General features: G+C 43.5%; 2 protein-coding genes across 7 annotated transcripts in view; one reads left to right on the top strand and one right to left on the bottom strand.

Annotated features, from left to right (window-relative positions):
- Positions 1–10,054, top strand: part of PRKCD (protein kinase C delta) — a 60,585-nt gene extending 50,531 nt beyond the window's left edge. Inside the window, exons 8-18 of one of the 2 annotated variants that reach the window (XM_059856274.1) lie at positions 96–225; positions 821–921; positions 2,090–2,186; positions 2,501–2,628; positions 3,282–3,455; positions 3,988–4,079; positions 5,601–5,663; positions 6,828–6,966; positions 7,782–7,970; positions 8,193–8,321; positions 9,524–10,054. In XM_059856274.1, the coding sequence (XP_059712257.1) occupies positions 96–225; positions 821–921; positions 2,090–2,186; positions 2,501–2,628; positions 3,282–3,455; positions 3,988–4,079; positions 5,601–5,663; positions 6,828–6,966; positions 7,782–7,970; positions 8,193–8,321; positions 9,524–9,682 (1,401 nt within the window). In that variant the 3' untranslated portion in view covers positions 9,683–10,054. Of the gene's footprint in view, positions 1–95; positions 226–820; positions 922–2,089; positions 2,187–2,497; positions 2,629–3,281; positions 3,456–3,987; positions 4,080–5,600; positions 5,664–6,827; positions 6,967–7,781; positions 7,971–8,192; positions 8,322–9,523 lie in introns of both variants that reach the window. The other variant, XM_059856273.1, reaches the window with a different exon arrangement.
- Positions 10,055–12,440: 2,386 nt separating this feature from the next.
- LOC132332217 (6-phosphofructo-2-kinase/fructose-2,6-bisphosphatase 4) overlaps positions 12,441–14,228 on the bottom strand; it is a 51,658-nt gene continuing 49,870 nt past the window's right edge. For all 5 annotated transcript variants that reach the window (XR_009487837.1, XR_009487838.1, XR_009487834.1 and 2 more), the window contains one exon: positions 12,441–14,215. The gene's annotated coding sequence lies outside the window, so the exon portion shown is untranslated. The remainder of the gene's footprint in view (positions 14,216–14,228) is intronic.

The following is a 14,228-nucleotide window of genomic DNA, read 5'->3' as shown; positions in this document are numbered from 1 at the left end:
AAAGCTCTGCGAGGGTGGGTGCTGTGTGTGGGCAGAGCCGTGTCCCTGCTGGGGAGGGAGCAAGGCTGAGGTGACATGGTTGTGGCTGTGCTCAGTTCCAGAAGGAACGCTTCAACATCGACATGCCGCACCGCTTCCGAGTCTACAACTACATGAGCCCCACCTTCTGTGACCACTGTGGCAGCCTGCTCTGGGGGCTGGTCAAGCAAGGGCTCAAGTGTGAAGGTGAGGAGGAGGAGGGAGCTGGCAGCTCTGTGCTTTTCCAGTGTTCCCCCACTGCTGGTGGTGCACACTGTGCCTTTCCGTGTGTCGCGTAGGGTGGGATTCGTCTCGTCCGTATGGGGTAAAAAAGCTTTTGTACAAAAGAGAGACAGAGGCACTGGGCTCATGGGACAGCTCAGCCAAGGGGAGCTGCTGAAGGAGTCAGGAAACACTGCAGAGGTGTAATCTTGAGCATTATCAAAATTACTGCTTTGGGAATAGCTGAAATTTGGAGACTGACTCAATGTAGCATCTCAAAGTGCATTCAAAGCGTTTACTGTAAATATTGCTTTTATAATGCTCCCACAAAAAGGCAGTATGATCCTCATTGTCACAGATTTTGAGAATAAAGTAATGATGATTGGAGGTTTTTTCCTTGTGAAACCTTTTTTTAGCCTTCATTGTGTTAAAGGATAAAAACTGCAATTTTGGTAGCAATGACAGGTCCATGCCCAGTCTGGTCATAAAAAAAGGTTTCTGAACTGCACAGAACAGCCCTTTTTGTTGTAATGTCAGTATTTTCCTGAGGCTTGTATAACAATCCTTACATTTCTTTTAGAATGTGGGATGAATGTGCATCATAAATGCCAGAAGAAGGTGGCAAACTTATGTGGAATAAACCAGAAGTTGCTAGCTGAAGCTTTAAATCAAGTTAGCCAGGTAAGTTTTATTGCCTTTTCTCAGGTAATTGTTTTCAGAGCATTTTGGGCTTTTCACATCATCTTTTCTGCATCACTTTTATGGGAAACTGTATTTGGAAAAGAGGAAATGCAAACAGCTTTGTCTTTTTTCATTTGACACTTATAGAGACTAACAAAGAAATCAATAGCCTGAAATTGAAATAGGGAAGGGGGTATGCCACTTAAACAATTCTTTAAAAGGTGTGTGGCTTCCTGAAATCCAGTTTTGTTCTTCTGCAGTGCCAAGATTATTCTGTTCCTTTCCGTTTAATGGGCTAATCAGTGGCATCAGAATGCTGAAAATCTGTTTTTACAGGCTTCAACTTTAAAATTCCACTTGAATTATAAAATTAAGTAAATAAGGAGAAATATACCAGCTAGTCTCATTTTTCATTCATCTGATGTAAATATGTAGATATACACACACACAGAAAACCCCTCTGGAATTATTGCTGGCCCCATAGCATGCATTGTTCCTCTCCTGCTGCAGCATGATCCTTTGTGGTCAGCTTCTGCAAATAAAGATTCAGATGCAAGCTCTGAAATAAAACAGGAAAATATATCACAAAGCCAACAGTGCTTCCTCTGAGATGTGTACTCCTAAGCTTTCACAGGATATTTACTTTGAAAACAGTGAGAGCTGTTGTGGCAGCTCTTTCATGACACAGGAGCTCAATCTTTTCATTACTGAAATTTGATCTCAGGGATCTCCCATGTGTAAAAGTTGTTTCCCTGTGCTAAGGACACATCCAGATATGGCTTCAGCATGTCCAGTGAAACAGTGATTCCCATCTCCTCTTTCACATGAGCAGACATCCAAGGGGACATTTTCCCACAGTTCAAATCCTTTCCACTGTGGTTCAAACCATTATACCTTTAATAATTTTGCAATGAACAATGGAACATAGACTGTTCAGGAATTTCAGTGACTTATTTTCTTGCAGTGAAGGAAATAAAGCAAATGGCTGATATGAAGCTGTAAAGAGGGTGACTAAATAGTCTGTGAACCACACTTCTTGAGAAAAGATACATACTGGGAGTTAATTAAAAAGAAAGGTTTATGCTGCCATCATGTTACATTTAAAGCTATTACTCTATTTCTAAAGTAACAGTGCTAATATAATTTCAAATGTTCCCCTTCTTCCCAGAAATCTACACGAAGGTCTGATTCGGGATCTGTAGAAAGTGTTGGTATTTATCAAGATTTTGATAAGAAACATAAAGCTCCAAGAGGAGACACAACAGGTGAGGAAACAGACAATGTTTCAATACAGCCACTTAATCTACCAGACAATTTAAGAAGTTATTCATTCTTACCTTGTGTTAGACTTTTTTTTCTTAATAAGTGCTGTTAAAAAAAGCAGCATGTCTTTCTTTTTACCATCTCCTGGCCACATGAAAAGCTTACCCAGGACTTGTCCCTTATGCTTAGGTTCAGCAGTAATTCCAGCAGCAGATGCATTGAAATGCTGTGTCAGTACCTCATTCTTAGCCAGGGCTCTGAGTCCTGCAGGGCTCCTGCATCCCCTGAACTTTCCCCTCCCTGTTTTGCTCAGCAGATAACAGCGAGTATGACAAGCTCTGGGAGGTAAACACAACCAAGCCAGTGCCAAGAACTGCAAGGAGAAAGTTCAACATAGACAGCTTTGTCTTCCACAAAGTGCTGGGGAAAGGAAGCTTTGGAAAGGTATGAGACAAACTGAGAGTTCAGGTGTCTGTCTGGCTTGATCTCTGCAATGTGATGGGCTCTTTCCTTTAACCAGAAAGGTCTCTCAGCTTCTTGGGTCAGTGATCCTCTCACAGAATTGTATGTAGACATCTTGGTCAAAGACACTGGAAATTCATCAGCTGGATCTTGTGTGAACCCCAAAGTGATTATAGTGCACAGCAGTTTGTCAGTGTTTAGCATAGAGGCAGAGGAATTGCTCTTTAATGCACATATCCAGTGCAAATGGACATTTTAGTTCTTTTCCTTCCACACAGAAGCAGCCTCCCAATGCCCCAGTGCAGAGGCAGGGGATGTTTGGGAGGGCAGTGTGACCTCCACAGGCTCTGTCCACTGCTGTCTCTGAAACTGCAGCTCCAGTGACAGACCAGGCTTTACCTGGCTGCCCTTTATGCACTCACAAGGGATTGACAGAAAAACTGTCTGTGGTACGTGGCCCTTGAGCCCCATCTCCTCATCTGTGTCCAGCAGCTTCACCTTCCCAAACCTCCCTCATCTTTCCCATTTAAATGTGTTTTTTAGTTGCCAGTGCACCACCTTTGGCTTTCCCTCACCGACACATCAGCACCAGTCTTTCCTACACGTGCTGGACTCTCATCTTTCATTTTTTGTAGGTTCTGCTTGCAGAGCTGAAAGGGAAGAATGAATTCTTTGCTATCAAAGCTCTGAAAAAGGACGTGGTGCTAATTGATGATGATGTGGAATGTACCATGGTGGAAAAGAGGGTCCTTGCTCTTGCCTGGGAAAATCCATTTCTCACACATCTTTACTGCACGTTTCAGACAAAGGTCAGAAAAATTTAAATGGTGACAGCAACACAACAGATTGAGCCTTTAATTGATGCTGATACCAGCAGTCAAATGAAAGTAATTTAGTGATGCAAGAATTAAATGTCCTTCTCCTGTGCTCTGTGCAATTCACAGGCCTAGTGGAAAATAAATATGAATATGACCAAATATACCTTGATAAGGACAGAATAAGATCAGGAAAACATCTATGCAGTCTGGAATAAGAAGGAGTTTAATTAAGTCCTTAATCTGAGTCTTACCCTTGGTGAGGGAAAAAGGATGACTGTCACAGATTGAAATCAGTCTGTTTCAGTGTGTGTTAAGTCTAGAAACCCACAGGATACACGATCAGATATTTATATTTACAAGACCAGGCCACTCAACTCTGTAGGAGCCTCACGGGGGTGCATGAAACCAAAAATCCTTCAGGAGAAGAGGGAGGTGGCAGCTTGGTCCCCTGGAGGCACACTGCTACTTCATTTATGGTTGGATAGCATCAGTAACTGCTCCATTCCCTGGTTATCTGCTAAAGGATCACTTGTTCTTCGTGATGGAGTTCCTGAATGGGGGAGACCTGATGTTCCACATCCAGGACAAGGGGCGTTTCGACCTCTACAGAGCCACGTGAGTCCTCTGCCCTTCACTGCCCACCTCCAGGCATGAGTCCATCTCTGCCTTTATGGCTTCTGGTTCTGTGTCCCTCCTTCCCTGCAGTCAGGCTGCAGTGGCTGATGGTTGAAAACAAGTTTCTAGGCACTGGTTGAATACAGTGGAGTTCACTTAATGAGGTGTGGAGTTGGGCTTCCTTAATTTACATAGCTGTGATGCTGTACTTATGGGCTGCTTCTTCCTGGAGGTGCAAAATAAATTGCAACATGAGCCAGCACTGAAAAGCAAAAGGCACAGCTTCAGTGTACTTTAGGACAGTATTCTGATGGAAAAAAATGGAAAACAACATGGGGGGGAAAAGTTCAACACTTACCTACTGCTGTTGCTAAATTGACATGATAGTACCAAACACCTGTACATGCCATGAGATGCTAATTAAAGGGGTAAGCACTTTGTTTAGTAAGTCCACTTGTGACAGTTATCTGTGACTTATATTTTCAGCTCCAGTGATGTTTAGAGGATGCAAAAATATTCTATTATTGTTACTTTAGCTATCATTTTTAGTTTGAGGTCAGTTTCTACTTCTCTCATCCAAACCATGGGTGTTGTAATGGCATCATTGAAGGGGTGGCATGTAAACCTTAAAAATAACAGTGCAGTGTACTGGATCTGTCTGTAAGCCCCAGGGAAATTACTTCTGTTACTGGCACTGCAAAGGGTTGCTGACTGGATGGGATCTCAAGAAGTCTGGCATCAACAGCAGCCAGTTGTATAGGTCAGCTCCCTTCCCACTCTCCCCAGCAAAAACGTGGATAAAGCCCCTCCATCTTACCTAGATCCCAGCAAACATCTGTGCATCTGGCATCCTCTCTGGGGGTATTCTGTGCTATTTGTTTTGGACCAACATTCATCTGCTGTACAGAAATTGAAATAGTTTTGTATTTTTCCAATTTGAAAAAAAAAAAAAAGCTTTTTGGGGCAAAGGGAAGCATTCTTTCAGATTTTCATGTCCCTTAGATTATCACCTGCTTTTTTTTTAGGAGAGTGCCCCTGAAGTGATGGCATTTTGCAGGGTGTCTGCTGTGACCAGGCAGGTGCACAGGGACAGGTGAGGCCCAATTCCAACCTTGGCATTGGTGCCCAGTCCCTCCTGCAGCACTCCTGGGGGGCTGAGCTCCCAATAGCTCTCTTTCAAAGAGAGCTCTCTTTCAAAGGCATGTGCCTATCCCTAAAGCCACACAAAGACTGTTTTTGAAGAGGAGGACAGGGATGGAGTTCCCTGAGGGAAGTGGGATGAAGCCTGACAGCAGTTGCTGCCGTGTCCCCTCTGCTGTTTGGTGTTGGACAGTGCCGATGTGTGGTGAAGGGATTACCTTGCAGGTTACAGCATCTGCCTGCATAAACACACACACATTGGCATTTAAAGATGTGGACAGTGCTTCTCACTCCATGAAAAGATGCCCACAGCATTGTTTTGGCCACCTGCATTGACTGTTGTAACTGAGTGAAGATTAAAAGATGTTTTGGTCTTTTCAGGTTTTACGGAGCTGAAATTTTGTGTGGGCTCCAGTTTCTCCACAGCAAAGGCATTATTTACAGGTGAGTACCAGCTACTCCAGGCTGGGACCTGGGAATTGCCTTAGGACCTCATGCATCTTTGAATTGCTGACTGATGTAACAACCACAACCTGTCTGTCAGAGATCTGAGGTAGTTCCAAGGCCATTAACATGCCTGAGATGGATCTCTATTTGTGTGGTTTTTTCCTTGGCAACTGGAGTGATGGAATGGGATTTGTGTTACACAAAAGCAGTTTTGTTTCTGTTATTTTCAAACACTGCCTTCAAATCATGAGTCTGCTTAGTGTGGAGGTGAGGGAGGGGCTCCTTGAGCAAACCACTGAGGTGGAAGTTCCCTGCTTTTGCCTTCTGGTGAAACCTCAGCATCAATGCCTCTGCCTCACCAGGTCGAAGCATCAAGGGCCAGACCCTGATCCACTGCTGGTACTGGGAACTTCGGTTACCCAGGAGAAAAGACTTCCCTGTTCTTATGTGAAATTCTCTGGTCTGTTTCAGCCCTTGGTAAGCACAGGGCTGTTCCGTTTCTCTTCAGCCTGCCCTCCTTGGTATGTGCATTTGCAGCCAGATGGAGAAAAATGCAGCATGGTCAAAGGGAGGGAATGTAGCTTTTGGAAACTGCTGGGAAAAAAGCTCTTTCTTGGTTGAATAGTCTTGTTCTGAGAAAAGTCATGAATAGGACCCTTCACAGGCTGTGCCACAACACATGAACTTGTGCTGTAACCAGGAACAAGTCACAGGTAGTGCTAAGAGTTGGGCAGGTTTCAAACAATCAAATTTCTGCCAAAGGCTCTCAGAATCCAGCACAATCCTCCTTTTGAGCCCTGGAGCTGGTGCAGCACTGCTGTGTCAGCTGCTGAGGCATTAACTCATGCTGCCTTCCAGCAGCAACAGAAGCTCTGGCTGTGCTTCTGCATCTGAAAGCAAATGAGGAGGATTATAAGGTCACATTCTATATATGTACCTCAGCCTCTTCTTTTCTTTGACAAGAAAGAATTCTTCCCTTGTCCCTCATGCCTTCAAAGCACAAAAGCACCATTTTGGATGGATTGTGTTGATGGATGATTATTTTTCTTGAAAAGCCTTTGGAAAGTGTGCAGCTGGGGAGGTGTTTATCAGTGAACAAACTGTGTCCATCTGATTACATAAACGATTTAAAGCACAACATTTTAAAATCACTTTTTGCAGAGACCTAAAACTGGACAATGTGATGCTTGATAAAGAAGGCCACATCAAAATAGCTGATTTTGGAATGTGCAAAGAAAACGTTGTTGGTGACAACAAGGCCAGCACTTTCTGTGGGACCCCCGACTACATCGCTCCCGAGGTCAGTGCGGCACACAGACCACGAGAGCTGCTGTGATTAATCACCTGCTTGTAGGCTAACTGTTCAGAAAAGTCCAAGTCTAATTAGAGGTAAAAATCTAGTTAGAGAAAAAAATGGTATCTGTGTTTTTTATAGAAGGTACTTCAGATTTTAAAATATTCTGTAGCTTTAAGTTTAAAAAAATGGGTTTGGAAAGTTAAAATGCTCAGGTTTTTAAGAACTGGGAGTTAGGTGTAGCCAGCACATCCATGAAGCTCCTGCAGAATGAATCTATATGGGCACTGCAGATGGAGAAGAGACTTGTGCCTGTGCAAACAACCAGAATTCAAAACAAAAGGAGCTTTTAAGGGGAATCTCAGAGAGTTTAATTCTGTGTGTTAGTTTGTTGGGGTTTTTAAAATCTCATTTGCAAAGCAGTTCAACAAAGGTATTTAGCTTTTAAAGCTATAAATTATATCAAAGACTTCTGTAGGAATCTACTTTGCATCACTACTTGCTTCTCCCTTCACCTTGTAAAGAAATTAGAGGATGTTTTTAAAGTCTATGGTTATTCTAAGTTAAGGGAGAAAATTTCTGAATGAGGACAAAGACCAGTCCATGGAGCTGGCCACATTCCCACAAACAGCAGCCTGGGGTAAAACCACAGCTCTGCATCAGTGTCCACAATTTCCCAGAGAGATGGATTTTTATTTTTCCCCTAAGTGCTAGTGTCATTAAAGATTCTCTCTTGAAATACCTCTTGAAAAATCTCCTTATGTTTGGGATTGCATTGCTGCTTCTTGCCCCTTACCTGAATTCCCTCCTGTGTGCCCCAGATCCTGCAGGGTTTGCGGTACACGTTCTCTGTGGACTGGTGGTCCTTTGGGGTGCTGCTCTATGAGATGCTGATTGGCCAGTCCCCTTTCCATGGGGATGATGAAGATGAACTGTTTGAGTCAATCCGAGTGGACACCCCTCACTACCCACGCTGGATCACCAAGGAATCAAAGGATATCTTGGAAAAGGTAGGGCTGGGGTCCTTGGGGTGCTGGTACTGCCTCTGTGCAGGGACAGACAGATCTCCTCATCAAGGAGCTGTTTATCAGCAAATTGCTCTGACAAAGGGAAAGCCAGGTCAGATTAATTCCTAATGCTCTGTTTGCTGTCAGCACCCCGAGTTGTTTTAGCACCATACCTGTAATTCTGCACCTTTGGAACAGCTCTTTACTGGGTGTCTTCTCCTGCAGCTCTTTGAAAGGGATCCAGCAAAACGACTTGGGGTCACAGGGAATATCAGAGACCATCCTTTCTTCAAAACAATCAACTGGACAGCACTAGAGAAGAGGGAGATGGACCCTCCCTTCAGGCCAAAAGTGGTAAGTGGGTTGTTCTTTGTTCTTAGTAAACAGCAGCCCAGGGGTAAGGGGTGAATTCTGTACCTGCACAAAGGATCCCACTGCCATTTTCTCCTCACATTTTACAAGTGAAAAAGTTGTGTATCTGTAAGCTAATTGTTCTTGGATGGTGCAGTTATACGCAGGTGCACTGTACTCCTCAGACTGCCCTGAAATATTAAGACTGTCTTCCTACTGTCTTCCTCCTCTCAAGGAGCTTTATGGATAAAATGTTCATGAAAACCAACAGATAGCTTTGATCTCCTCTGTGTTAGAATATTCACAGTTCCTCACAGTTTGCTTTTCTGAAATGCACATGGGAGGAGCAGCAGTAGCTCCAGGCTGCTCAGCTGGTTCCTGCTGCAGGCACTCTGTGCATGCATTAAATCTCTGCTGCTTCAAACTCACCCAGGCATCTCCAAGGGAGCAAGCAGCAGCATTCTCTAAAGTACTGAACTTGGAATTCATGCACATGCCTGCTGTTACCTGAAAAAACACCTGCAGAACAGACTGTAACTCAGTCTGTATCACAGTGGGACGCTGCTGCTTCAGCTCACGTGGTTAAAATCCCAAACCAGTGTTTCTCCAGCCTGTTCCTAGAACAGGTGAACTGGTCTGGAGTCTCTTTAAAATGTACTCTTTGGAGGAGAGCTATCCCCTTCAAACACACAAGGTTGTGTCTTGCTTGTTCCCAGAGAAGTGTGAAATCTTTGGTGGTGGAGAGTGTAAAACAGTTTCTAGTTACATGAATATTTATTAAACATAAAACAGCTGCTGTAGGGCATTGCTTTATTCTCTGAACATGTACAGCCTGAAAAATGTTCTCAGGAATTTAAACATTTTGGCTAATGGCAAGAAATGTTGGTCTGATGTGTCAGTTAATGCTGCATTGCTTTTGTCAACAGATAATCTTTGGGTAATAACCCAGTGTTATCCCAAATCCAGGTTTCTTCTCCAAAGCAACCTGGGTTTGGTTTTTCTGTTGGTTTCCAACTAACAAGAAGAAAGTGCCCAGTTATAATCTTATAGTCTTGTTAAAATAGGTTAAAATTAGATATTTTTGTTCTCTAAAGCAGGGGAAGGAGGGAGCTCAAAGACTAACTTCACAACATTTTGTATTTAAATGATTTGTTCTTGAAGAAAATACAAAGTTTGTCTCAAACTGTCTTCCCTCTCTAATACAGAAATCAGCAAGTGACTACAACAACTTCGACAGAGAATTTCTGAGCGAGAAGCCAAAACTGTCTTACAGTGACAAAAACCTGATTGAGTCCATGGATCAGTCTGCATTTGATGGATTTTCTTTTATTAACCCAAAATTTGAACAGATCTTGAACAACTAAGTCTCTGAACAGCTGGACTTTAAAGCAGGGTTACAAACCCAGACTCCCAAGTGTTAATGCATTCCAACGATGTCGATACTTCAGAATAATACACCCTAGTGTGATGAATTATGTTCAACTCCTGATTTATTGGCAGTGTTTTTATGCATGGTTGGGTTTAAGGTACGTGAATCATGTGCATTATTTTCTCTGTTTGGGAAAATGTAAATTCTGTTTGGTACTTGAATGTAGTTATGTTATATATATGTGTGTGTGCTGTATATTTTGCTCGAGAGAAGACATTGGAGAACAGAAGATGTCTTTTTAAAATATGTTTGAGCCCTTGGTTCTTTTATTTGTCTTTAATTAAAAGAAAGTTTAATGTAACTTTCACTCACAGCTCTATGATTTTTAACAATATACAGTTTAACTCCGGTGGTCTTTAAAGTACAGTGAAAAAATAATGCTTGGTCAGCTCTGACCACTTTCTTACAGTATTTGTTGTTTTTGTGAATTAAACCAAAGGACGTGTCAGAGAAAGCAGAGAGTCCTAGTCTAACACCAGCTGCTGTGCAAAACAGCTAGGGGGTGCTTTTGCTGAATAAATGCTACATATTTATTCCAAGGCAGTCCAAGCCTTGAGACAGAGAGGTCTCAGCATCCCAGAGCAGCCCCATCCTGCCTGGGAATGTGGGGTTCTGCCACTAAATGCCACTTCCTGCTAACAGCCACAGCAATCACAGCAGGACAGAACCCAGGTCATGACTGTAGAGTTAATTCCTCAGGCAGAGCAGGCACGTATTCTGTTTAACTGCCAAACACAAAATCCTTCTTCCAGTTTTATTTGCTTGTTTGTAACACAGCAGAGTTTTATTTGCTTGTTTGTAACAGAGCAGCTGTGGCTCCTCCTGCCTGCTGTCAGAAGGGCACAAAACCAGATCCTGCGGCCTTGCAACACCTACTTCTGAATTTTGATTTTTAGGCATTAGAGAGAAAGAAAAACTAATGTAATAAGCTCCTTCCAAAACCTTCACTTTGCAGTCAGCAAATAAAATTCAGGCTGAAGCAAAGTTTCTTTGCTTCTCAGAAGCTTTCTGTATCTTGTAACACTATTGCAAATGACTTGATTTTTCTCAACATTGAGCAGGCAGAAAAATATGTACATGTGTCAGTTCATCCAAGAATTATGGAATGCTGCAGAACTCCTAGGAGAACCCTGGAGCTTCTGGGTAGTTCCAGACTGTTAATCCTGCTGAAAGAGCAGCAGAAAGTTGTAATACTTTGTAGATATTAAAAAAAAAAAAAAATACACTGCTGCCTTTGTTCTGCTCCTAAAGAACAGCTCTAGCTTATTGTTATAACTCAAGTAATGCCAGCATGACTCGGATGCCATCTGAGGCTGGAAGGGGCAGAACACAGCTGGCATTTCCAAACAGCCAGGGCTGGCCTGCTTTACCAAGCCCACTCCAAGGGAACAAGCAGTGCCCTGTGAGGTGCTGCAGGGAGAGCAGGAACCTGGCTTTTCCCCTTCACATAACCTACGGAGTGACTTCTGGTTTGCCATTTGTCACCAGAAAGTGATTCTGCTTTCCCAGGTGAGTGCTATGCCCTTGCAGCCGAGCAGAAAGGCATTTCTAGGTAAGGAGTTCCAAAAGTGGGTGCCAGCAGCAGTGGGTATCTGCACACAAAGAAACTGTTATCAATTAGAAGTAGTAGTAAATATTCCTTGTGGGAACTGGCTCCCTGTACTCACCTGCTTTGCTCTGGAGTAACAAGTGCCAGATCTGCTCAGGAGGCTTCACACAGCAACTCTTCCAGCTGGCATCTGACTGATGTACCAGGAGCATTTCCTGCTGCCACAGCTGTGCCCAGCTGCACTCACACAGGGGCACAGATCCCTTTCCTCTGCAGAGCAGCTACTCCACTCCTCCTCCACAGCAGCCCTGTCCTGCCCAGCCCCTGCACAGGGCCCTGCACCACTGTTACCTGTGGTACAGCACAGGCACCAAAGCTCCACAGCCTGGGAAGCTCCTCCACCTCCTCTGGCTCACCCTCATACTACAGGAAGTTTCAGCTTTTAAAGGATTTTGTCCAGAAAGCACCCTAAAAGCTCTAAAACAAATAAGTTACCTGCTCCCCAAACAGAAATACACATTGGAGTTAAAGAACAATTAAAACACTCCTCCCACCTAGCAGAGAAGAGAGAAGTGGTTACCACCTGGGGGGCTGCAAGCAGCAAGACATGAAAATGTGAGTACATCATTCTAAAAGCACAAAGCACTCATTAATTTTGTCCCTGTCATTCTGAAGGGTAAGTACCCCTGCAAATTTAATGCCCTCCAGCTCCCCTCTGCATACAGACTTGTACTGACAGGCAGCATTTGGCTGTTGATTTTCACCTTTCCCAAAACACCAGCAGCATGTTCAAGACAAAGTAAGAACAGTGTAGGTCTGACAGGGTGGAGCAGATCTCAATCCCAGTGACCAGGTGAAGCTAATAAAGCCTTACCTTTCTCCTCCATCATGTGCAAATCCTGGCATGCATTTATTTAATCAGTTCCTCCAACTTCTTCCTCCATTAGTGAGCTTCCTACTTCAATCATAGTTATTTGTCACAGTAAAGCACCCACAAGGTGAATTAATACAATCCTTACATTTCTATCTAAGCTCCCTAAACCCAGCTTGTGGAAGCTGTAGAACCCTGCTGAGGCTCAGGAACACTCACCTGGCACTTCAGCCACTGGAAATGGACAATGACAGAAACACACATCAGTGCACCTTGTAGCATTTGATCTTTATTACTTGGATCAAAGGGCAAATGATTACATTTGTCTGAAAGATCACAACAAAGGCCAACGATGTAAGAAAGGACGGTTTAATCCCAGTCGAGAGACTGCATCTGAGCCAGGCACACACAGAACAGAGGCAGTCAAATGGAACAAACACAGAAGGTCAGGACAAGGGTCTTCCCCTCCCCTGTTAGTGACTGTTCTGTCAGGAGGGGGGGACACACTTACAGAAGTGACAATTAACTGCAATTCTTAACTGTGCCTTCCCAGAACAGCAGTTAGGGTTACACCCTGGGAGAACCCATCACTCCAACTCTACATTCAGCTCAAATCTACATTCATCATCTACACCTGCTCTCTCCAGCCAGGGTCAGATGCAGTCACTGATTTACTACCTTCCTACCGTAGAACCAACAGCTTTTTTTTTTTTTTTTTCCCTCTTCAAGTATCAGCACAATAGTTTATTTACACTTCTATACAACTCTTTTTACTGAACACCCATTGCAGTAAAACACTCATCACAGTATATTTGAGAACAGGCTAAAAAAATACCTACTGTACATAGAACATGTAGCCTCGAGGATGTTACACCTCTGACAGATCAGAGAGGTAAAACAAAGGGGGAAAGGAGACACTTCAAGCTGTGCTCACCAGCAAAGAGAAGAAACCCCGGGCTCAGCTCTCACTGGGGGACACATTTCTGCCCACACTTCTTCAGCCAGGTCTGAGCTCACAATCCCCCTTTTCTAATGCAGCCCCCTGGGATTTTTACAGATAAATCCTGACATTCTCAGTGTAAAAACTGTTTAACCACCCCTGCTGTCCCAGCAGAGGAGTGAGGGCTGCCTGGGGCACAGCCCAGCTTTCCCACACCACCGTGGGAGGGGAAATTGCCCTTCAGTTGTGCCACAAAGGTGGCCTTGTTAGCCACACATCAATGAATTCACTCCTCTGAGCAATGCCAGGCAGGCTCTCTCCTCACCCCACAACTATGGGCACAGCTGAATTAATAAAGGTCTGAAATGCCATTACCATAACACACACACACACACAAAGCTTTAGACAGCAGCGCTTGAAGCAAGTGTTCCTGGTCATTGTGCACCCTACACATTCCTCCTCTGAAACAGAACCCAGCAATGCACTATGGCTTACTTCCAGAGCTGAATATATTGCTGAATTTAGCTTATTTAAAAAAAAAAAGTAATCACAACAGCAGCACATTATTTTATAGACCCTGCACAAACAAAAGACAATTTAGCCCTTGCCTGCAAAACTATGTTACCAGGGCCTAGTATTTCACACAGGAATTCAGGAAAGAAAAAAAGCCAAAACAACAAAACAACCCCACCAATTCACATGGTAAAAGCTCAATTAATTGGAGAGAATCCTTAGAAAAAACACAGTTCAACTACCAAAGAATAGTTCTCATTGCAGAGCTAGAGCCAGCAGCAGTGCTGGCAGCTCACTTCAGTTGTCTGGTAACACACATACAAAATACACTTTGATTTAGTACAGTTAAAAGGTTGTGACCTTGACAGACACAGAAAATTCCATTTTTAGCACTGGAGTTTCACTAGGCATAAAAGAGCAACGAAGAACTAGGATGATGGAAGGTGCTTAAAAACAATACAAAAAACTCCAAGGCAGGTGTGCCTTCTTAAAATTATTTCAGAATTTACCTGGTGTTTTTGTTGCATGAGCTGTTAGAATGGTTAAACTCACCTAACCTTTCTGTACTGTTTCCTGATGTACGTATTAAATGTGGCTATAAAAGAGAA

This window comes from Haemorhous mexicanus, chromosome 11, assembly GCF_027477595.1.
Source record: "Haemorhous mexicanus isolate bHaeMex1 chromosome 11, bHaeMex1.pri, whole genome shotgun sequence".
Lineage (NCBI taxonomy): Eukaryota > Metazoa > Chordata > Aves > Passeriformes > Fringillidae > Haemorhous > Haemorhous mexicanus.
Note: the sequence above shows the minus strand (reverse complement) of the source record. Positions and strands in the feature narration are given on the sequence as shown.